The sequence below is a fragment of the Phaseolus vulgaris genome, chromosome 10 (genome assembly GCF_000499845.2).
Source record: "Phaseolus vulgaris cultivar G19833 chromosome 10, P. vulgaris v2.0, whole genome shotgun sequence".
NCBI lineage: Eukaryota > Viridiplantae > Streptophyta > Magnoliopsida > Fabales > Fabaceae > Phaseolus > Phaseolus vulgaris.
The window spans coordinates 3,723,907-3,745,087 of NC_023750.2; the positions used below are offsets into that span (position 1 = coordinate 3,723,907).

General features: G+C 36.5%; 4 protein-coding genes across 5 annotated transcripts; 2 read left to right on the forward strand and 2 right to left on the reverse strand.

Moving 5' to 3' along the window:
- Window positions 1-338: 338 nt before the first annotated feature.
- LOC137812500 (disease resistance protein RUN1-like) lies at window positions 339-4,597 on the reverse strand. Of its 2 annotated transcripts, none has more exons than XM_068614511.1 (5): window positions 3,974-4,597; window positions 2,651-3,663; window positions 2,318-2,551; window positions 1,467-2,192; window positions 339-931 (listed from the first exon to the last, which is right to left on the reverse strand). In XM_068614511.1, exons 1-5 carry the CDS (start codon window positions 4,161-4,163, stop codon window positions 506-508), a joined length of 2,589 nt encoding a protein of 862 aa, XP_068470612.1. In that variant the 5' UTR covers window positions 4,164-4,597; the 3' UTR covers window positions 339-505. The 2 variants fall into 2 exon arrangements, with proteins under 2 accessions (XP_068470612.1, XP_068470604.1); XM_068614503.1 differs by having other exon boundaries at window positions 2,651-3,740; window positions 3,974-4,568.
- A 2,061-nt stretch (window positions 4,598-6,658) lies between these two features.
- On the forward strand, window positions 6,659-7,321 carry LOC137819171 (uncharacterized). Its single transcript, XM_068622940.1, has one exon. It carries the CDS (start codon window positions 6,659-6,661, stop codon window positions 7,319-7,321), a length of 663 nt encoding a protein of 220 aa, XP_068479041.1.
- A 2,232-nt stretch (window positions 7,322-9,553) lies between these two features.
- Window positions 9,554-10,917, forward strand: LOC137819173 (uncharacterized). The gene is made up of 2 exons (XM_068622944.1): window positions 9,554-10,091; window positions 10,310-10,917. Exons 1-2 carry the CDS (start codon window positions 9,554-9,556, stop codon window positions 10,915-10,917), a joined length of 1,146 nt encoding a protein of 381 aa, XP_068479045.1.
- A 1,413-nt stretch (window positions 10,918-12,330) lies between these two features.
- On the reverse strand, window positions 12,331-13,487 carry LOC137819174 (uncharacterized). Its single transcript, XM_068622945.1, has 2 exons — window positions 13,373-13,487; window positions 12,331-13,295 (listed from the first exon to the last, which is right to left on the reverse strand). The coding sequence occupies exons 1-2, from the start codon at window positions 13,485-13,487 to the stop codon at window positions 12,331-12,333; spliced, it is 1,080 nt and encodes a 359-aa protein (XP_068479046.1).
- Window positions 13,488-21,181: the final 7,694 nt, after the last annotated feature.

The window sequence follows — 21,181 nt, forward strand, 5'->3', positions numbered from 1 at the left end:
AGGAAAGAAAGAAGGCGTTCGGTAAAGGGAAGAGGTATAAGTAGACCGACCAACCGAGGAGGAAGGTAATCGTTCTCTCAGTTCCAACCCATTCAAAAACAATTTCATTTAGTCTAAATCAAGGGATGAGGCTACGGGCTTATTATGTTGAAACAAAAACAGACACTACCAAACAGATAGCAAAACTAAACACAACATAATATCGAACAATCGAACAACTTTGTTTATTTCATAATGCAATGTCTAATTTGAAGAGGTTTTCTTAATGAAATATTATATGCTAAACAACGAAACAAATACAATAAACAGATCATTTAAAGTCAGGAAGCACAATGACGAGTGAGAAACAGGGTAATTCCATAAACATTAATTTTTTTGACTATGAGTTGCTCTAAAGGAAAAACATAGAAAGGAAAGGATTAATTCCATAACTAAAGGGATCCTACTCTCAGAAAGAACATAAATGACTTATCAAAAAAGTCACATTACAATTTTCTTTTTGAATCTAATGAGGGAATTTTTCTTTGGTGGGCTCTCTTTCAAAGTCATTTGATTCACCGTATATCAAATAGACAGCTGTGTTCTTCACCACCGATCCATAACCAAAAGTCACAAAAATCTCTACCTTGTCTCCATATCCTAAATTTGACATTATCCCATGCCAATCTTCATCATTAAAGGAAATTACGGTCCATCGATTGTGTATCAGGCATGTGCACTTTGTGTAATTAACAATTAAGACACTATCAAGACATTCAGGTTCAATGATTTCATGATTTGAGAAATAAACAACCCACAAAGCCATTCCCTTCATTTCACGATCTCCAGCTACAGTGAAAGAAACAGAATGTCCCTCACCTTTATGGCTCAACCAATAAGGATCGTTGTCACCCGGGAGAGAAACTTCACTAGAATCACTGCTTCTCGAAGCCTGTAGTACCATGGGATAAAAATTTAAATAAGAACAATGTAATACAAATTAAAATATACCAATGGTAATTAATCTAAACAAATCTGGTTAATAGTTTTTTTGTGTGTATAAATCACCATCATATGCATTTCAGTTTTCATCTCTTTCAGTATATTTCTACGATGACTCGCAATAAAACAATCATGAAGCAAGTAAAGCAAGTGGAAATCAATATTTTAGTACTTAGTATAAGCATAAGCACTTGGTTAGTTGATTGTTCTTTTTATTAATAATATTTTGTCCCAAGAGGTAAGACTCAAATGCAGGTCTCATGAGTACGCATCGAATTTTTTAACCACTGCATCAACAAAAAGATTAGTTAATTGTTAAAATAAGAAACTTTTAGATGAAGTTGTGTAGCAATAGAAGCGAAGGGTGTTGAAAGTTTAATACTGTAGTTTCCGAAAGATACTTCTTTAGGAATATTTATGTGTTCTCTTAATTAACAGTTAAATGATGGAAAAGGTAATAAACAAAGGGAAAGCTAGAGAAAAACCTCTGATATGCTATTGCTGGCAGTATTGAAGAATTCATTGTATCTTCCAAGACCAATCACAGAAGATCTTAAGTGCTCCTTTGAAATTCCTGATTCTGTAGTACTTAGACCATAATCGATCAGAATAGTTTCTACTTGCTTAGATAGTTGAAACTGAGAGTCACATAGCACCAAAACACTTCGAAGATTTGCAAGGCTGCTAAGCAATGGCGCAATATCATCCCAACTATTATCTTCCATATCCGTGCAAAAATGAATATAAGATAGGGGATTAATAGTTGGTGACATCCAAGACCGAATGATAGAAGAGAAAATATTATGTGACAATCCCTCAAATTCACGTGGAGATATATATCCAATGCATTTTGAGCTTACAATTGAAAAAGGCACTTGTTTAACAGTTATATTTTCAGAAATTAGTGTTATCAAGGATTCCATTTGCACTATATCTTTTTCTAATATTTCAATCTTGGAACAACCAGAGAGAATGAGAGTATTTAAAGATTTCAACTTATATATCTCTCTGGGGAGAGTGTTTAGACTTGTACAGTCCTTCAAATTTAGCAGTATAAGATTGCAGAGACATCCAATAGATTGGTGTACTTCGCGCAATCTTGGACAATCTTTCAGAATGATCTGTTCAAGACTTGGTAATCCAGAAAAGTCGGGGGTTTCAGTCAAGTACACGGAGTGACTAAGATTAAGGACTTTTAGCCACCTCAAAACCTGCATCGAGATAGTATTTTTGATAAATATTAAATAAGAAAATAAAATGAAACAGTAGTAGTAGGTTACTATTTTCATTTTAGTTAAGCTTTGTATTTTAATAGAAAACGGCATGTAATAAAAACCTTGGCTTCTTTCCAGACGAATTGAAGAAGACTGTGTTTTAAATCAATGGCTACTGCATCATGCAGATAAAAGTGGTTAGGTAGGTATTCTGAAGAAAACCCGTGCAAACTGATCCATCTCAGATTCTTATAACGATGAACATAATTTCCAGCAAGTTGTATTTGATCTTGTCGCAGCAGTCTTGATTTGGAAGAACGCAGTTTCACAAACAATCCGTCAATGGCTTCTGTACCCTGTGATGAAAGGAGCATAGTAAACCAAATTTATTGCAGACCAGGAAGCAAACACTTCCAAAAAGAAGTTTCAAAACCATATATAGAGAATGTTCTTACTGTGGTATCTGTCAATACATATCCCGCATCCTCATCAATCCAGCGTCGACTGTTCTTCCCAGAATCCTGTCTTGAAATTTCACGAATAATTTCTCTTCCCATTTCTCGTAGCAAAGAATGCATTCCTAATTTGTTGTTGTTTTTAACTTGTATGAGGCTACGCTCTATGAGAAGTCTTATTCCACTATCAGCGTCTGCTCCACACCTACTTAAGATCTTGGTAACATAAGCTCTGCCTTTACCAACAAAGAAACAACATACATCAAGGAATAAATCTTTTACAATTTCATTGCGTAAACCGTCGAAGCTTATTTTCAATTTCCGTTGAAGATCGTGCTGGGAAATATTGTCTAATCGTAACAATACTGTAGTCCATTCTTTTTTCGTCCTTTCATGTAAATAAGTTCCAATGACTTCAAGAGCTAGAGATAGTCCTCCACAATAAGTAACAACTCTTTCTGCAAGGAAATGATATTCTTCTTTTGGTTTTGCTTCTCTAAATGCGTGCCAACTAAGAAGCTCAAGGGACTCGTTTGCGTTCATTAGCTTTATACGAATAACAGAATCAACTTGATGTATCCTGAGTAGGTCTTCATCTATGGTTGTAATGATTATTACAGTTCCTTCACCGAACCATGCACGACTTTCCCATAGGTCTAATAATAAGGGACAATAGAGATTCACATCGTCAAGTACAATGAGCACTCTTTTCCCAGCAAGTCTTTCCCTAATCATACTTGTTCCCATCTCAACGCTATCTATCTCCACCTTTGTTTTTAAGAAATCTGAAAGAAGTTGTCCTTGTAAATGAACATCCCCTCTCGTTCGACTAACTTGTGCAATATCTTCGATGAAACTTTTCTCCTGGAATGAACCATGAATTTGATGGTAGATGGCTTTGGCAATGGTGGTTTTACCAGATCCTTCCATTCCACATATCGCTATCGTAAAAACTTGCGTGGATTTATTTTTGATGGTTCGAATCACATCTTCCACACGGGATTGTAAACCAACTGGAAATTTAGTAGCAGACAAGAGTGGTAAATTAAGAATGGTCTTAACAATTTTGTCCACTAGTTCAGCATCACTCCTTCAAGGTCAATAACAATTATAGAAGCTTAGGCTTTGAGCAGATGTTATAAACAGGGATTTCACTGGATAATGTAATAGGTTTTTTTATGTGCTTCTAGCCCACTTTATGCAGGGTTTGTATAAGGGTTGAGACACCCCTAAAGTGTCCCTTAATTTAATTTTATTAATTCTTTGCTAAAAAAAAAAAAAAAACCAAATTTGAAGTACAAGCTTAGTAAGTGAGTGATTTACCTGTAATTGCTCTCATCCCATCCAAATAAATTTGCAGCTTTGGTGAGTGCGTAGCTCCACCTCCACATGCCATGCTCCAGTTGTTGTCCTGAGAATGTTTGCTGAGCAGTTGCTTTGAAGGCTTCACCAAAATCACCCATCTGAAGACGAACATCAGATGGCTGGATTTCGTAATAAACGGGCAGAACATGCCGGCAATAAGTTTGGTGCCATTTGATGATTTGTTGAAGCTGATGAAGACACCAAGCAGATTGAGAATAGGATTTGGTGAAAACAACCATGGCTACACGAGAGAGATTGAGAATAGGTTGTTGGAAGTGAATTGGGTTGAGAGCATTGGGGTGGTGAAGGAAAGTGGTGAAGCCAACAGCAGAGAGGGCAGAATCGAGATGAGAAACAAATTTCCTTTGAATGTCTTCTCCATTAAAGTTTATGACCACATCGTACATCCGTGGGAGTTTGGATGATGAAGACTTCAATTCCATGGAAGGAATCGATGAGTTGATCAAGTGTTTAGAAGAGAAAGCAATAATGTAACATAGTCAAAGAGATAATCTGTACAGACACAAAACCATTCAAGTAGGTGGAACATTGATGTTTCTTAATAGTCGTGCGCGTTAAGATAAGAAACAAATATTACATGAACAACAATATCTAATTCTAAAAGTCCAAACAATTCTTTATTTTTACTGATTTAATCATAACTTGGTGTAAACAATTATTTACGATGAGATCAAAGCAATTACTGAAAATTTTATGATACATTTCGGATGCATCTTGCACTCGTAACCATTGCGCTTGTCAACTCTATATTATACTCAATGTTGTTTTTAGTTTTTGTTGTTATTCTTTATTACAAACCTGTTTTTTTTTTTTCAGCAAAGAATAAATAAAATAAAATGAGTCACTTCAGGGGTGTCTCAACCCTTATACAAAACTCCAAAAAACAGGTTTCCTAGAACCCTACCAACTAAAGATCCAACAAACATTGTACTACAGATCAAGCTAAAATCCCAGACAAAGGTAAAGAAACCCAACAAATACAGTTAAATCACCCCACCAGAGATGTCACACCCTCAAACAAGGACATACATCCAACAACTAAACAAGGTCTTTGCCATCAAGTTGGAGGACCTTACCCAAGAGTCAAACTCAACAAAGCAATACAAGACACACCATCCAACAACTAAGTCATAACTTTGAACCGACTAAGTTGTACCAAAAAACAATTGCTAACAATGACAAACCAATTCTTATACGAAGGATACGTAAGCCAAAAAAAAAACCTTACAAAAAACACATATCATCCTCCCGAACTGGCCACAATAGTAACCAAAACACGCCAGATAACCTTTTGCCACATTTCAAACACTGTAAAATATCCAGCACCAAACCAATAAGCATACAAAAACACTTCCTTTACTGCAGCACAGAGCAAAGTCATCAATCTGACCCTGCCAAAAAAGAATGACCAAGACACCTGCATAACCACACAAAACCTTCCAAGCCTCAGTCCAACCTTGCCAGATAGGAGTTACCGAAGACACCTGCACAAACCTCACCACGACTACCAAGACTGGGAAAAAACATTAGTTAAAAACACAAAAAATCAGACTTTCAAATACCTCATACAACAAAAAGGTTCCAGACACCAGTCTGAGTAAGAGAAAATAGTCGATTTTTCTTTTATTGTGACCCAAGACCAAGTCTTCCTTTGTACCACGGTAAAAACCTCCACAAGATCCACCCGTCCATTCTCAAACACAACCCTATTCTTGTGATTCCAAATTTCACTCACAATACCTACCCAAATACCCCCCCAGCACCTGGTAACTGCGTGGTTCAAACCAATAGGTTTGAACATCCTAAAATGCTTTTGTGCGTCTCAATGAAGCACCAAAGGGAGCCCCAGCCAAGTTAGACACAAACCCCAAATTCTCCTAGATATCTTACATTCAAAAAAATAAGTGTCTTACCGACTCTTCTTCGACACCACACAGGGGGCACAGATCACTCGTCAAAGGAATGCCACGTCTCAAAAGATTGTCCTTAGTAGGAATGGCATTACGTAACACCCTCCAAGTCATAAAATGTGCCGAAGGTAAGGTCTTTAGAGCCCAAAAATTTGCAAACAAATCCTCCCCCACTACAAGCTCCTCCCCCTTGAGACACTTATAAGCTGCCTTCACAGAGAAGGGAGAGTCGTTGAGGATGTTCATGGAAGGCTTTGATACATTGGTGGAAAAGTTTGGTGCTCAGTTCGCAACCAGTCGTCCTCATCATCTAACCTCGATTGCCTTGGTAAACATAAGGCAAGAGAAGGGAGAGTCGTTGAGGATGTTCATGGAATGCTTTGGAAGAGTTGCCCTGGGAATTCAAAATCTCAGCCCAGAGGTTACCATGCATCATATGATAACAGCGTTGAAACCGGGACCATTTGCTGACAGTCTTTGCAAGAAACCCGCGACCAATTTGGATGAGTTAAGACAGCGAGCATCGAAATTCATGCAAATGGAAGAGCTGAGAGAGTTTCGAAATCAGGTAAGGGTTGATGGAGGTGAAAAGAAGGCGATAGAAAGAGAAAGTGGACCTATGGCTAGAAGAGCTAGAGAAGAATTTAGAAGCCGAAAGTTCCAGCAATACACACCCTTAAATACAAACAGAACAAGAGTCCTGTAGGAAGCCATGGCGGCAGAGATAATACCACCACCTAGAAAAGCAAGAACACCGGACAGGGCAGACCACACTAAACATTGTGAATATCATAAAAATCATGGTCATCATACAGAAGAATGTATTGGGTTGAAAGATAGGATAGAGGAATTAATTCAAGCTGGGCAGTTGAAACGTTTTGTTCGAGGAGGAAATACAAGACTGAGGTTAAGTCCGGAGAGAGGTTTGAGAGGGGGTGAGATAGGAGAGAGAAGGGTGGAGAGATTTGAAAGAAGAGAAAATAAAAGAGTAGAAAAGAGAGATGATAGAAGGGGTGGAAGGCCGGAAGGAAGAAATGATAGAACTTATCAAAACACGCAGTCAGTAAGGCGGAGTAGGGAGCGAAGTTTGGGAAGGCCTGTCAAGGGGTTTATAAACACAATTTCAGGTGGTTTCTCTGGAAAGGAATCCTCATCAGCAAGGAAACAACATTGGAGAAGTATCAGAACCATTAATCATATTTTCAAAAGAAGAACTTTGCCACCAATGCTTTTTACAGATGAAGATTTTCAAGAAATTGATCCTGATCACGAAGACCCTATGGTGATAACAGTAGAAATAGTCGAATATGCCGTCATGAAAACCTTGGTTGATCAGGGGAGTTCAGTTGATATTTTATTTTGGGATACCTTCTAAAGGTTGCATTTAAGAGAAGAAGATATTGTACCTTTCCGAGAACAAATCATTGGCTTCTCGAGGGAGAGAGTTAGCACGAAAGGATACGTTGATTTGATGACAACATTTGGAAGAGGCAGTAAAACTAAAAAGATCAAAATCAGATACTTGGTGGTGGATGCTTCTACATCATACAATGTGTTGTTGGGGCGATCTTCTTTGAACAAGTTGGGAGCAATAGTCTCAACACCACACTTAGCCATGAAATTTCCAATAGAGAAGGGGGAGATAGCAACGGTCTATGTCAATCAAAAAGATGCTCGAGAGTGTTATGCAGCGGGTTTGAAGATGAATTTGAAAGCAAACAAAGATACTGAAAGAATGGTGGCAATGGCAGATTTGGACCCAAGATTAAATGACAAAAGGTTAGAACCAAAAGAAGAGACCACAACTGTGGTATTGGGCCAGGACAAGAAGCAATGCACTTATATAAGTGGAAGTTTGCCCGAAGAATTGTTGAACAAACTTATCACAGTGTTACGTAACAACAAAGACTTATTTGCTTGGAAACCATCTAATATACCTGGAATTGATCCGGAGGTAATTCGTCACAAATTGTCTGTGTGTCGAGAAGCGAGACCGGTATCTCAAAAACGAAGAAAGTTGGGAGAAGAAAGTCGAAAGGCAGCAATTGAAGAAACCGAGAAGTTGATGCAAGCTGGTTTCATTAAAGAGGCTCAGTACACGACATGGTTATCCAATGTGGTACTTGTTAAGAAACCGAATGGAAAATGGAGAATGTGTACAGACTATACATACCTGAATAAAGCTTGCCCGAAAGATACATATCCATTACCCAACATAGACCAATTGGTGGATGGGGCGTCTGGACAAGAGATGATGAGCTTTCTCGATGCCTATTCAGGGTATAATCAAATACAAATGTATGAACCGGATATTCCAAAAACAACTTTCACCACAGATACTGCAAATTATTGTTATAAAGTCATGCCTTTCGGTTTGAAGAATGCTGGAGCAACATATCAAAGATTGATGGACAAGGTGTTCAAAGATCAAATTGGAAAGAACATGGAAGTGTATGTTGATGATATGGTTGTGAAATCAGGAGAGGTAGAGAAACATTTGGGAGACCTTGAGGAAGTGTTTGCACGCATAAGAGAGTACAATATACGTCTCAATCCAGAAAAGTGCGTTTTCGGCGTCAAAGGTGGAAAATTTTTGGGCTTCATGCTAACCAACAGGGGAATTGAGGCAAATCCTGATAAATGCGAAGCAATAATGAAGATGGGAAGTCCAAAAAACTTGAAGGAAGTGCAAAGACTAGTGGGAAAGCTAAACTCATTGTCAAGATTTTTACCATTATTGGCTGAAAAAACTAAACCGATAGTAAACTTGTTAAAAAAATCCGAAACCTTTGAGTGGAGTGAGAGGTGTGAGCAAGCCTTTTCTCAAATCAAAAGTATGGTAGCTGAACCACCAATCTTAGTTAAACCTGTGTGAACCCAACCCGTCATAGTGTACTTAGCAACTTCAAATGAAGCCATAGGAGCAGCATTGATCCAAGAGAACCCGGAGCAAAAACCGATATATTTTGTAAGTAGATCCCTCCAAAATGCCGAAACCAAATACCCCAAGGTTGAAAAAGTTGCCTTAACACTGGTGTAAACCGCGAGACGTCTTCGGCCATATTTTCAGAATCATCAGATAATTGTGTGGACAGATTATCCAATATCTAAAATTTTGAGAAAACCAGAACTTGCAGGTAGAATGGTGACATGGTCAATGGAGCTTTCAGAATATGGAATCAAATATGAACCAAGAGGACCAATCAAAGCCCAATCCCTTGCGGATTTCATCATCCAGATGCCGACAACAACGTAGCAGGAACAGTGAATATTATATGTAGATGGCACGTCAAGCAAAAAAGGAAGCGGAGCAAGGATAGTACTTGAAGGACCAGACAACTTCCAAATAGAGATGGCATTGAGATTCGAGTTCAGAACATCCAACAACCAAGCCGAATACGAAGCTCTTGTTGCAGGATTATTATTGGCTAGAGACATGGGAGTCGAAAATGTCATTTGCAAAAGTGACTCTCAACTCTCAGTGGGACAGGTACGAGGAGATTATCAGGTAAAAGATCCATTATTAATACAATATTATCATAAGGTATTAAATATTATGCAATGATTCAATAAGGCCGAAATAAAATATATTCCGAGAGAATTGAATATGAAAGCAGATTCATTATCCAAATTAGCAAGTCAACAACGACAACTACAACATAACTCAGTCATACAACAAACCCTCAGTCATCCGACAGTTGGTTTAGAGGAATGCTTCAATATTGCAACATCAAAATATGAATGGATAAAAACATATATAGAAGTGATAAAGAACCAAGAGCAAGGTGTTGAACTGGATACAAAAATGACAAAGAAAGTAGCTAGTTTTCTCTTAATTGGAGATGAACTCTACAAAAGAGGACATTCAATGCCTTTGTTAAAATGTCTCTCAAAAGAGCAAGCTCAGTGTGTAGTGAAAGAACTTCATGAAGGAATTTGTGGATTACACTGTGGAGCTCGGACAATGGCAACAAAAGTTTGCAGAGCCGGATATTACTGGCCAACACTCCGAGAAGATTGCGAAATCTATGTTAAAACATGCAAGAAATGTCAAGAGTTTGGAAGTTTAAATCATATACCAGCACAAGAGTTGCAAGGAATTGTTTCTCCATGGCCATTTGCAAAGTGGGGAATCGATATACTTGGTCCATTTCCACTTGGAGGAGGACAAACTAAGTTCATGATAGTATCTGTAAACTACTTTACAAAATGGATAGAAGCAGAAGCATTGACTAAGATAACAGCTCAGCAAGTTCAAACGTTTGTATGGAAAAATATAATATGTCGATTTGGAATCCCACACACCATTATAACTGACAATGGCCGACAATTCATTGACAAAATCTTATGGAATTTTATGCAGATTTGGGAATCAAGTCAACAAACACTTCAGTTGAACATCCGCAAACGAATGGACAAGCAGAAGCTGCAAACAAAGTTATTCTCAGACAGTTAAAGAAGAGGTTAGGAAGCGCTAAAGGTTTATGGGCAGAGAAGTTGCCAGAGATATTATGGGCATATAGGTGCACACCACAAACTTCAACTGGTGAAACACCATTCAACCTCACGTACGAAACAGATGCAATGCTACCCGTAGAAGTAAATGAACCAACACTACGAAGGCAAATAGAAGACTGGAATATTAACAATGAATGTCTGAGGACCGACCTTGATCTTATTGAAGAACTTAGAGAGCAAGCAAAAATAAAAGAGGCAACAGTAAAGAGAAGAGCGATGAAGAGGTTCAATGCGAAAGTAAAATTAAGAGACTTTAAAGAGGGGGATTTGGTATGGAGAATGCGAACTGATGCACGAAAAGATCCGCGACATGGAAAGCTGGCATCTAACTTGGAAGGTTCGTTCAGGGTACTAGAAAATTTGCAAAATGGAGCTTATAGATTAGAAACTTTGGAAGAAAAAGTGATACCAAGAACATGGAATGCAAGTCATTTAAAGTTTTATTTTAGTTAAAGTAGAAGATATAAAAAGAAGACTTTTTGTGTACATACTTATCAATTAATGAAGAAGAAGCATTATCAAGTGATAATTTATCTCGTTCACTTTCATTTATTCGGTCTTGGATGATTTCACTCCAAGTGAAAACCCACCCGAAAAAGCATCTACTTATAATACCTTCGGTCTTGGATGATTTCACTCCAGGTGAAAACCCACCCGAAAAAACATCTACTTATAATACCTTCGATCTTGGATGATTTCATTCTAGGTGAAAACCCACCCGAAGAACACATATACTTATATTACTTTCGGTCTTGGATGCTTTCACTTCAAGTGAAATCGCTCCCGAAAGAATATTCCTTAATAAAACTATCGGTCCTAAATGTTTACAATTCAAGAGAAATTCCTCCCCAGCAAAATTTTTTTCATATAATTCTTTCGGTTTCAAATGCTTTCACTTTAGGTAAAATCATTTCATGTAAATACTTTTGCCATAAACTATTATCTCGTGACTTAAAATAATTGTCGAATAGTGATGCTGAAAAAACAAATAGCGAATGTTTGCTACATCGAATAAATTAGACTAAGATATACTTCACAGCATAATAAGCCGAATATTAAAGTCGAAAACGTGAGATAAAAGTATCTTCGATTGAAAGAATAAATCAAAATCTAAATCACAAGGAAGTTGTTTTATTTCGGTTAAACTAAAAATCGATACTAAAACCGAAAGGTGAAATTTGACATTAATTGTATTAGGTTGTCTAAACTGCATCTTTCATTCATATTTATTCCTGTTAAAATTATCAACTAGTAAACCATTAGGTTACATTAAAATATTCTATATAACTTGATATTATATATTCACAATTCGACCAAAAGAATTCTTTGGTCTTCTAAGAATTCTTTTTAATGATTGCATTTCGGGCGGAAAATCCACCATTTTGAACACTTTAAAATAAAAACCGAAAGGTTGTCTCAGTGCTTTGAAGTTATAAAAACCGAAAGGTAGTCTTATTTTAAGGTTATAGAAACTGAGAAGTATAGTTAAGCACTCATAACCAAAATATGGCATTTAAAACATTTTCAATTAAATGACTGAAAGATTAAGCATCCAGAGGTTAAAACCGAAAGGTTTATCGTGACATTTAATTGTAACCGAAAAACAAAATTAATCATGCAACCGAGATGTCACGGTCGCGAGTTCAATGATAGCCGGAAAATGAGAAACATAAAGTAATATCCAATAAATAACAAACAAAATAACACAAATTAAAAAGAAACCGATAAACTTTATACGTGCTAAGGTTTCAAAAAAGGGATTACATTAAGAATGCAAATATCTATACATAGATCAGCATTCCAAAACAAATTCACTCTCGTTAACTAAACCGAGAGCTATAAACAAAAATAAGAGCATATATCCATCTAGCTCTCAGCATCAACATCATTAGCATCATCCTCTGGAATTTCATTAACAGGTACTAAGTTACCATTATAGAAATCTTTAATGACATCAAAATTGCCTTCATCTATGGGAATCTTGTAGAAATATTTTGCCTGTGCCAAAGCCTTTGCAAAGCCTAGCTTATGCTGCGCCAAAATAAAGTTTTCAGCTTCAAAAACATCCACCTTCAACTGCTCAATTTCATCTTCCATACCTTTAATAGTGTTGGTATTACAATCCTTCACCGAAGATAACTCCGAAACTTTCTTCTCAAGAAGTTGATTATTATTACGAAGATCATTGATTTCTTCACCAATTTTCGAACTCGCGGCCTCCAAATCAGAAACTTGTTTCTCAAGATTTTCTTTTTCTATCCCTTGTTGCTTGCTCTGCAAACTCATCTCTTCCAATTGCAAACTTAGTGCAGCATTATTCTCATTACTCTCGGAAAAATCATTCTTTAATTTTTCAAATTCAGCAAGAGTCACACAATTGCCATTCTTTACTTTCAGCATTTTACCAATCAAAAACGTCCTACTCGAAAGCTCGACGATAGAATCAGCTAAAGAAGCAGAATCCTCAGCTTTCAACAGGTTATATGACGACTTAGTAAACGAAGTTTGAACAAACTTGGCATACTTCATAGAAGCACCAAAAATGGATTCGGGAAGAGGCTCAGTTGAAACATCCTCACAATGACGATGACGTCGAGAAGAAGAATGTGATTTTTTGCTACTTCTACCACGTTTCTTGGACTTTTTCGAAGGACCAGCAACATGGTCATCCTTCGCAGTTTCAAGGGCTTCAGTACGAGAAAGAGGTTCCACAATTTCCACCTCCAATACCGGATTGACCACATTTTTACGCCGCGGAGTAACATCGCCAGTTCTGTTAAGAAGTTTTGTAAAAGATGAACGACCTTTCGGATTGATGGCCGCCATTAATGCTGAAAATCAATGAAAAATTTAGCAAAGTTAAAAATCTCAAGCTATAAAACAAGAAAAAAGCGAAACAATCACATACCAATGAAATCCTCTTGCGGACTCTTCGAAGTATACAACTGTAGTAAAGCGCGAGTGGGAATCCGATACGAGAAATGACCAAAAACTTCAATAACACGACGATCAGCAACATTCATCGAGTGGCAAGACCACGAATTGAACTTTAATGGATCTTGCGTCCAATACAAGGGAAATTTTGGAGTGTCCCCATCAAAAAAATACTCTCTTCCTTCGGGCTCTATTAGGATCTTGAAAAACTTTCCTTTAAAATCATTATATGACGACGTAAAGGGCTTAAGAAAGCAAATAGCAGACTTGTTGAACCAAGTGATGTTCAAGCTTTGAAGAATCCAAATCCTTTGAAGGATGTTGAAGCCTCTACTATGCATGTTGTTGATGTGCTGGTTTAGTCTAGTTCTGGGGTAGTTTATATGTTGTAATCCACCCTTTGATTAAATCTAAAAATTAGCATTCTCAATCTTTGTGAAAGTAAAATGTTTTCAAACTAAGTTAAAACAACCGATTATTTTCTCGAAACAACCGATTGTTTGTACTTAGGTGTTTTGAGAAAAAGATTGAAAACTCTTTTTAAAATGGTTGAACTGTTAAGTACCAAAACAACCAATTGATTCGAGGAAACAACCGATTGTTTGTTTTGGGACCATAACAGAAAAACTGTTTTAGCTTTGACTGAGCTTTAAATGTTTTAACTGCTTAAGCTCCAGTCATTAAATGCTTTGACCAATCTTTAAATCCATATTAAGAGTTTGTTAGGATTTGATAACAAACTACATCTTTGAATAAATTTAGAAAAACAGATTTAACAATTAAGAATCTTTGACAAGTTTTTGCTAAGAGTTTTTTTTTTAGTTTTTCAAAGAGCTGAGATTGCTAAGAGTTTGTGATTGATCAAAGTGTTGGAATAGGATTCTGCTTGTATTGATTTCAGATTATCTTCTGTAACAAGTGTAATCCTTGTACTCTGTTGAACAAGTTTTGTTTCTGTGTTTGCTGAAATTGGTTGTGTGTTCTTGAGGGGTTCAAGATCAGCAATCTTAGTGTTGGCAAATGAGAGTGTGTTTCTTGAGGTGTTCAAGGTCATTCTCTTGGTTGTTAAGTAAGTGATCAAGTGGTGATTGCTTAGTGGATTTCCTCAGGGTTTCTGAGAAGACTGGATGTAGCTCTGGGTTTGGAGTGAACCAGTATAAACAATTGTGTACAATCTCTCTATCTCTAACTCTTTAAATTCAGTTTATTTGTTGTTTGCTGGTATAAACAACCGATTGTTTCTGCGAAACAACCGATTGTTATTGCGAAACAACCGATTGTTATTTTGGTACTACAACTTTTGCTTGCTGTTTTGGCGAACTGAATTTCTGAATCAATTGTTTTCTGAGATAAATTCATTCTTGTTTTAAAAGTTTGCGAAAACCCTCTTTAAAGAATTCACCCCCCCCCCTCTAGTTTAAAGCCATCTTTTCTAACAATTGGCATCAAGAGCTTGGTTCTTGAAAGTTATTCAAGTTGATCCTAAAAATCTTTTTTTAATGGCTGATAGACTACCTTTTGGAAAAGGTGCTTCAATTAACAGACCACCTTTGTTTTGTGGTTTGAACTACCAGTTTTGGAAAGTAAGAATGAAAATATTTATGGAATCTCTTGACAAAGGAATTTGGGATGCAATTGAAAATGGTCCTTTTGTATCAAAGTTTGAAAAGGATGGATCTGTCATTGAGAAACCATGGTCTCAATGAACTAATGTAGAAAGCAAAAAGGCCAAATTCGATTGCATTGCCAAAAATATTATAACATCTGCTTTAAATTCTGATGAGTTTTTCGGGGTCTCGCAATGCAAATCATCAAAAGAAATGTGGGACACTTTGGAAGTCACTCATGAAGGAACAAATGAGGTGAAAAGAGCTAGAAAGCATGTTCTTATTCAAGAGTATGAGATGTTTAGAATGCTTAAAGGAGAAACAATTGCTGAGGTGCAGAAAAGATTTGCGCACATCATCAATCACCTAATGAGCCTTGACAAGACCTTTGATAAAGAAGAGCTGAACATCAAGATCTTGAAATGTCTTGATAGAGCATGTCAACCAAAGGTAACTGCTATTTTCGAATCTAAAGATCTAACATCATTAAGTGTTGCTTCTTTGTTTGGAAAGCTTTAGGGAACATGAGCTAGAGATGAATAGGCTCAATGTTCAAGAGAGTGAAGATAAGCACACAAGGAGTATAGCCTTGAAAGCATCCAAGCACAAGGGAAAGCAAGATTCCAGTGATGATAGTGATGAGGAAAACCTTAGCTTGCTGTCAAGAAAATTCAGAAAATTCCTAAAGAGAAACCGCAACAAAGACAACAACAAGGATAGGTATGGAAACAAGAAACCCAATGATTTCAATTCAAATAACTATACTTGTTTTGGTTATGGTGAGCAAGGTCATATAAAGGCAGATTGTCCAAACAAGAACAAAGAGAAAAAGACTAGCAACAAGTAGAAGAAAGGCAAGACAAAAAGAGCCTACATAGCTTGGGATCAAAATGAGGTGTACATCAAGTTCTTCATCAAGTGAAGATGAAAAGGCAAACATATGTTTGGTAGCTGAAAATGATGATGAATCTTGCAGCTCAAGTGAGGTAAGTTCATGTGCTTCCTTAAATGAACAAAATTACAGTGAATTACTTGAAGCTTTTCAAGAAACACATGATGAAACTAATAGATTGGTTCTTTCAAACAACCGATTGAAAGATCTTAACAGTTGGCTTGAAAAGAGAGTTAAATCACTTGAAGAGGATCTGGAAAAATTAAAAAGTGATTTTGAAAAATTGGAAAATCATTTCAAAAATGCCTCTTGCAAGTGTGATACTCTCATTTGCAAAAATTGTGAAAATCTTGAGGAAAAGGTTCACTATCTTGTTGAAACTGTGGACAAGCTTTCAAAGGGGAAATCAAACTTTGAGAATCTCTTGGCATCTCAAAGTTGTGTTTTTGAAAAGGCTGGTTTAGGCTTTAATCCACAGAACAAGCAAGATAAGTTTTCAAAAAGTTTTTCAAGAAAATCAGAAAAACAACCGATTGTTAAGACGAAACAACCGGTTGTTACATGCTTTTACTGCATGAAGAAAGGCCACTCTGTTAAAATAAGAAAATATTCTGTTCCAATAGGTTTTATGAAATGGATTCCTAAGGGATGTGAAGTTTCTAACTGCAAAGAAAAGTCAAACGGACCAAAATTTGTAAGGGGACCAAATCTTGCTGCTTGAAATCTTTTATGCAGGAAAATTAAAGAAAAAGGAAGGACTGAGTCATCTGATCAAGCTGTTGAAGAAAAAGGCAGTCATTGAAGCTGAATCAATGCTATGCAAAAGACCTCAACAGTGAAAAGAGGCTTTTTGATCATAAAGCACATGGCTCATTGAAGAATTAACATAAGGATAAGACTTTCCTTTATTTGTTCTCAATTTCTGTTTCAAAGTTCTTTCTTATGGTTAAACAATCTTTTTATAATCAATGTCATCTGCTTTGAACTCCTTCTGCTCATGGTTAAAATTCAAAAACAAGTTTTTAACTGCTGCAGAAAAACAACTGATTGTTTCTTCGAAACAACCGATTGTTTTGGGTCTGACACCACTATGAAGAAATTGTTTTAATTGCTATTTTAAATTTCTATCCGTTGCAGATCAATTCAAAGAGAGAATCTTGGTGAAAGAATCTGTGTTGAAAGTTGATTATGTTCAGTGAGAAGTTACAACAGTTATAAAGGAAAATATTCCAAAATCTTGGAAATTTCAAGAGCCTTCATGACTAGTTAAAGATCACATGTGTAGACCATGTGATTCTCAGCTTTTTCTGACATTTTATGTGCAGAGCAGAGTCAAGTCCTCTCTCTTTGAAAATCAGGTACCCATTGAATAAAATTAAATGCAAATTGATTCTTTTACTGCTATAAAATCTGGTGCAGATTTCTTCCACAAGAACAACCAATTGCAACATCTCTTGCAATATCTCTTGCAACATCTCTTGCAAAAATCTGTGAAGTGAGTTCTTCTCTGTTTTCTTCTCTGCCAAGCATGGAATCAACTCCTCCCACCTCAAAGAGAGTCAAAAACAGGGCTGTAAGGTTTGAAGGAAGGCTAGAAGGTTGGTTTTCTGGAGACAATGATCTTATTGAGAAGTATAGGTATGAAACAAGTATCAAGAAGATAAACAACCCCAAGGTTGTATGCTTTAATTGGCTGAAAAGTAAAAAGCTTGATAATGTGAGAAGGCTGCTCAAGGATCAATCTCTCAGAAAGTTCCTGGAGATGAAGGGAAACATATATCCAGATTTGGTGAGGGTGTTCTACACAAACCTAAAGTTTGAGGGAAACAATCTAGTTTCTCATGTGAAGGGTGTAGAAATGGAGATAACTCATGAAGTATGGACTGTTGTTGTTGGTCTCAAGTTCTCTGGTCTTAGAATCAACAAGGGAAACCTTGGAGTGGTGGAGGATTTTAACAAAATCCAATTCTACAAGAGTTGCTTGAAGAATCAACATGCTCAAGTAAGTACATGCTCGGTTGGAGGTTTGAAGCTTGATGAGAGATTGCTTGCTCTCATTGTAACTTGGATTCTAACTCCAAGGGGGATTAATCATTCTGTGCTAACTAAAGAAGATCTGGTTTATATCTTCTGCATCACCAAGAAAATCAAGATCAATTGGATCCACATCATCAAAGAGCACATGCAAAAAGCCACGAGGTTAGGTGATTATCATTATCCATATGCTGTTTTAGTATCTAAATTTCTACTCTATTTTGAAGTTAACCTTGAAGATGAAACATCTGAGTTGGTCAAGTCAACTTAAGAGTTGAACAATGGATCACTCAGCAAAATGGGTTTTACAAAAGTAGGTGGAAAATGGATAAGCAAGGATGGTGATCATGGTGCCTCATCTAGTGGTGCTGCTAATCTTGAACAAGATGAACCTGCTGATATGGATGTTCAACATGAAGATCCACCTGAAGATTATCAAGATGCTGGACCAAGTGTTGGTGTTGGAAATCAAGGAGAAAGGATGCAAACCATGTTTCCTTTTGAAAGACTCATGGTGAATAGGCTTGGTAGCTTTGCTGAAAATCAAAGGAGCCTCCATGATCTCTGTGTTAGTAATTTCCAAAGGATTGACACCAGGTTTGACAACATGGATACAAGGTTTATGACTCTAGATGAACAGATTGAAGTTGTCCAATCAAATCTTTGATCTTCAGTTTGCTGATGAAGAAGAATGAAGGAAAAACAACCGATTGGTTATCGAAACAATCGATTGTTTTTGGCTGTTATTTCTGGTTTTTAAAATTTCTTTCTTTCTGTTGTTGCTGCTTTAATTCTGATGTAATCAAAACAATATCTTGTTTTATCTCTTATATTTGTCTATTTGTGAAGACAAATAGGGGGAGATATATGTTGTGTTTAAGTTTCTGTTTTTATTTGTTAAAACAGTTTGGGATATGTAATATTTTTCTGATATTTAGCTCTGAAGTTTATTACTGTTTATCTGTGCGCTAACAAAATATCAGAAGTTCTATGTTTTGTTCAAAGTTCTATTGCAAGAACTGCTTCAGATTTAATCAGGTACAACACAAGCATAAGGGATTTGTCTTCATCAAATAGGGGGAGATTGTTGAACCAAGTGGTGTTCAAGCTTTGAAGAATCCAAATCCTTTGAAGGATGTTGAAGCCTCTGCTAGTCTAGTTCTGGGGTAGTTTATATGTTGTATGTAATCCACCCTTTGATTAAATCTAAAGCATTAGCATTCTCAATCTTTGTGAAAGTAAAATGTTTTCAAACTAAGTTAAAACAACCGATTGTTTTCTCGAAACAACCGATTGTTTGTACTTAGGTGTTTTGAGAAAAAGATTGAAAACTGTTTTTAAAATGGTTGAACTATTAAGTACCAAAACAACCAATTGATTCGAGGAAACAACCGATTGTTTGTTTTGGGACCATAACAGAAAAACTGTTTTAGCTTTGACTGAGCTTTAAATGTTTTAACTGCTTACGCTCCAGTCATTAAATGTTTTGACCAATCTTTAAATGCATTTTAAGAGTTTGTTAAGATTTGATAACAAACTACATCTTTGAATAAATTCAGAAAAACAGATTTAACAATTAAGAATCTTTGACAATTTTTTGCTAAGAGTTTTTTTTTTTTTTTAAAAGAGCTGAGATTGCTAAGAGTTTGTGATTGATCAAAGTGTTGGAATAGGATTCTGCTTGTATTGATTTCAGAGTATCTTTTGTAACAAGTGTAATCCTTGTACTCTGTTGAACAAGTTTCGTTTTTGTGTTTGCTAAGATTGGCTGTGTGTTCTTGAGGGGTTCAAGATCAGCAATCTTAGTGTTGGCCAAGGAGAGTGTGTTTCTTAAGGTGTTCAAGGTCATTCTCTAGGTTGTTATGTAAGTGATCAAGTGGTGATTGCTTAGTGGATTTCCTCGGGGTTTCTGAGAAGACTGGATGTAGCTCTGGGTTTGGAGTGAACCAGTATAAACAATTGTGTACAATCTCTCTATCTCTAACTCTTTAAATTCAGTTTATTTGTTGTTTGCTGGTATAAACAACCGATTGTTTCTGCGAAACAACCGATTGTTTTTCTGGTACTACAACTTTTGCTTGTTGTTTTGGCGAACTAAATTTCTGAATCAATTGTTTCCTGAGATAAATTTATTCTTGTTTTAAAAGTTTCCGAAAATCCTCTTTAAACAATTCACCCCCCTCTAGTTTAAAGCCATCTTTTCTAACAGGACTTACTAATCAAAGACAACCAACTCGGTCGTTTACCTGGCCGAGAGCTATAATAATACAAAAAAGATCTAGGACTTACAATTTACACAAAATGCTAAAAGCTTGCATTGATGCCCAACCATTAGGATGAAGCTGGGTGGGAGCAATATTAAGAATGTTAAGAACGCCCATTTGAAAATCATTCAAGGGAAATCGAATATGGAGGTCCCTAAAAAAGCAAGCATAAAAATAAAAAAATTCGTTGCTATCGCCCTCTCGACCATGATAGACATTATCAACATCACCCACACACCGAAAGGAAATTATATCATTCTCAAAATCAGAATAATAAATCTGAGAATTAGAAACAAAATCACGAAGCTCATTAGCAGAGCGATACTGAGAGAAGAAGTCTCGGACCTTAGGATTAACCCAGTTGTAACCTGGACGAAGTGTCTTCCTTGGAGAAATCATTCTAACTCTTTCGGCAACAGTTGCGATAACGGCATCATTTGAGTCTTTCATACAAGAAAGGGTAGCAAAAGAAGACTTCGATTCAAGATCTTGTTCTCCTCGTACCTCTCGACCGGTGGATTCACCACCCGTGCTTGACAAATCACTCAGATCATCTGAACTAGAAGAAGATTTCGGATTAGACATTGTTACCTTTGAAGGAAGAAGACTTCAAACGTCCTAGCTCTCCGCAAACAATACAAACCGTAGAAAATGATAACAGCTTGAATACATTGCCTATTTATGAGCAAAACAAACCCTAGATACTGAAAAGTCACAACCCTTCAAAGCCGTTCAAAAAATCAATCATCTAAGGGTTCAAAGAGTCTTAATGTCAAATCATTCAGTCTGAGAAAGCAAAACACAGTAAACGAGGCATTTAATTCAAATCAAATCATATCTCAAAACCATAATTTTAGACATAAAATTTTTTATTTTATTTCTTAAAAACTTTAAATTAAATTCTTTATGCCTAAGGGGCCAGTGTACTGGTAGGCTAAAACCGAGAGGTTAAGCCGAAAGCTAAATACTAAACATAACCGAGAGGT

Bases quoted from the DNA above. Each gene is read 5' to 3' on its own strand.
- LOC137819173 (XM_068622944.1), top strand. From the start codon at position 9,554: ATGAAAGCAGATTCATTATCCAAATTAGCAAGTCAACAACGACAACTA. The intron at 10,092-10,309 runs GTCCATTTCCAC...AATTTTATGCAG, and splicing joins GTGGGGAATCGATATACTTG to ATTTGGGAATCAAGTCAACA.
- LOC137819174 (XM_068622945.1), bottom strand. From the start codon at position 13,487: ATGAATGTTGCTGATCGTCGTGTTATTGAAGTTTTTGGTCATTTCTCG. The intron at 13,296-13,372 runs GTATGTGATTGT...ATTGATTTTCAG, and splicing joins TCCGCAAGAGGATTTCATTG to CATTAATGGCGGCCATCAAT.
- LOC137819171 (XM_068622940.1), top strand. From the start codon at position 6,659: ATGGCGGCAGAGATAATACCACCACCTAGAAAAGCAAGAACACCGGAC.
- LOC137812500 (XM_068614503.1), bottom strand. From the start codon at position 4,458: ATGGAATTGAAGTCTTCATCATCCAAACTCCCACGGATGTACGATGTG. The intron at 3,741-3,973 runs GTAAATCACTCA...TTGACCTTGAAG, and splicing joins TGGGATGAGAGCAATTACAG to GAGTGATGCTGAACTAGTGG. The intron at 932-1,466 runs GTTTTTCTCTAG...ATGGTACTACAG, and splicing joins CCAGCAATAGCATATCAGAG to GCTTCGAGAAGCAGTGATTC.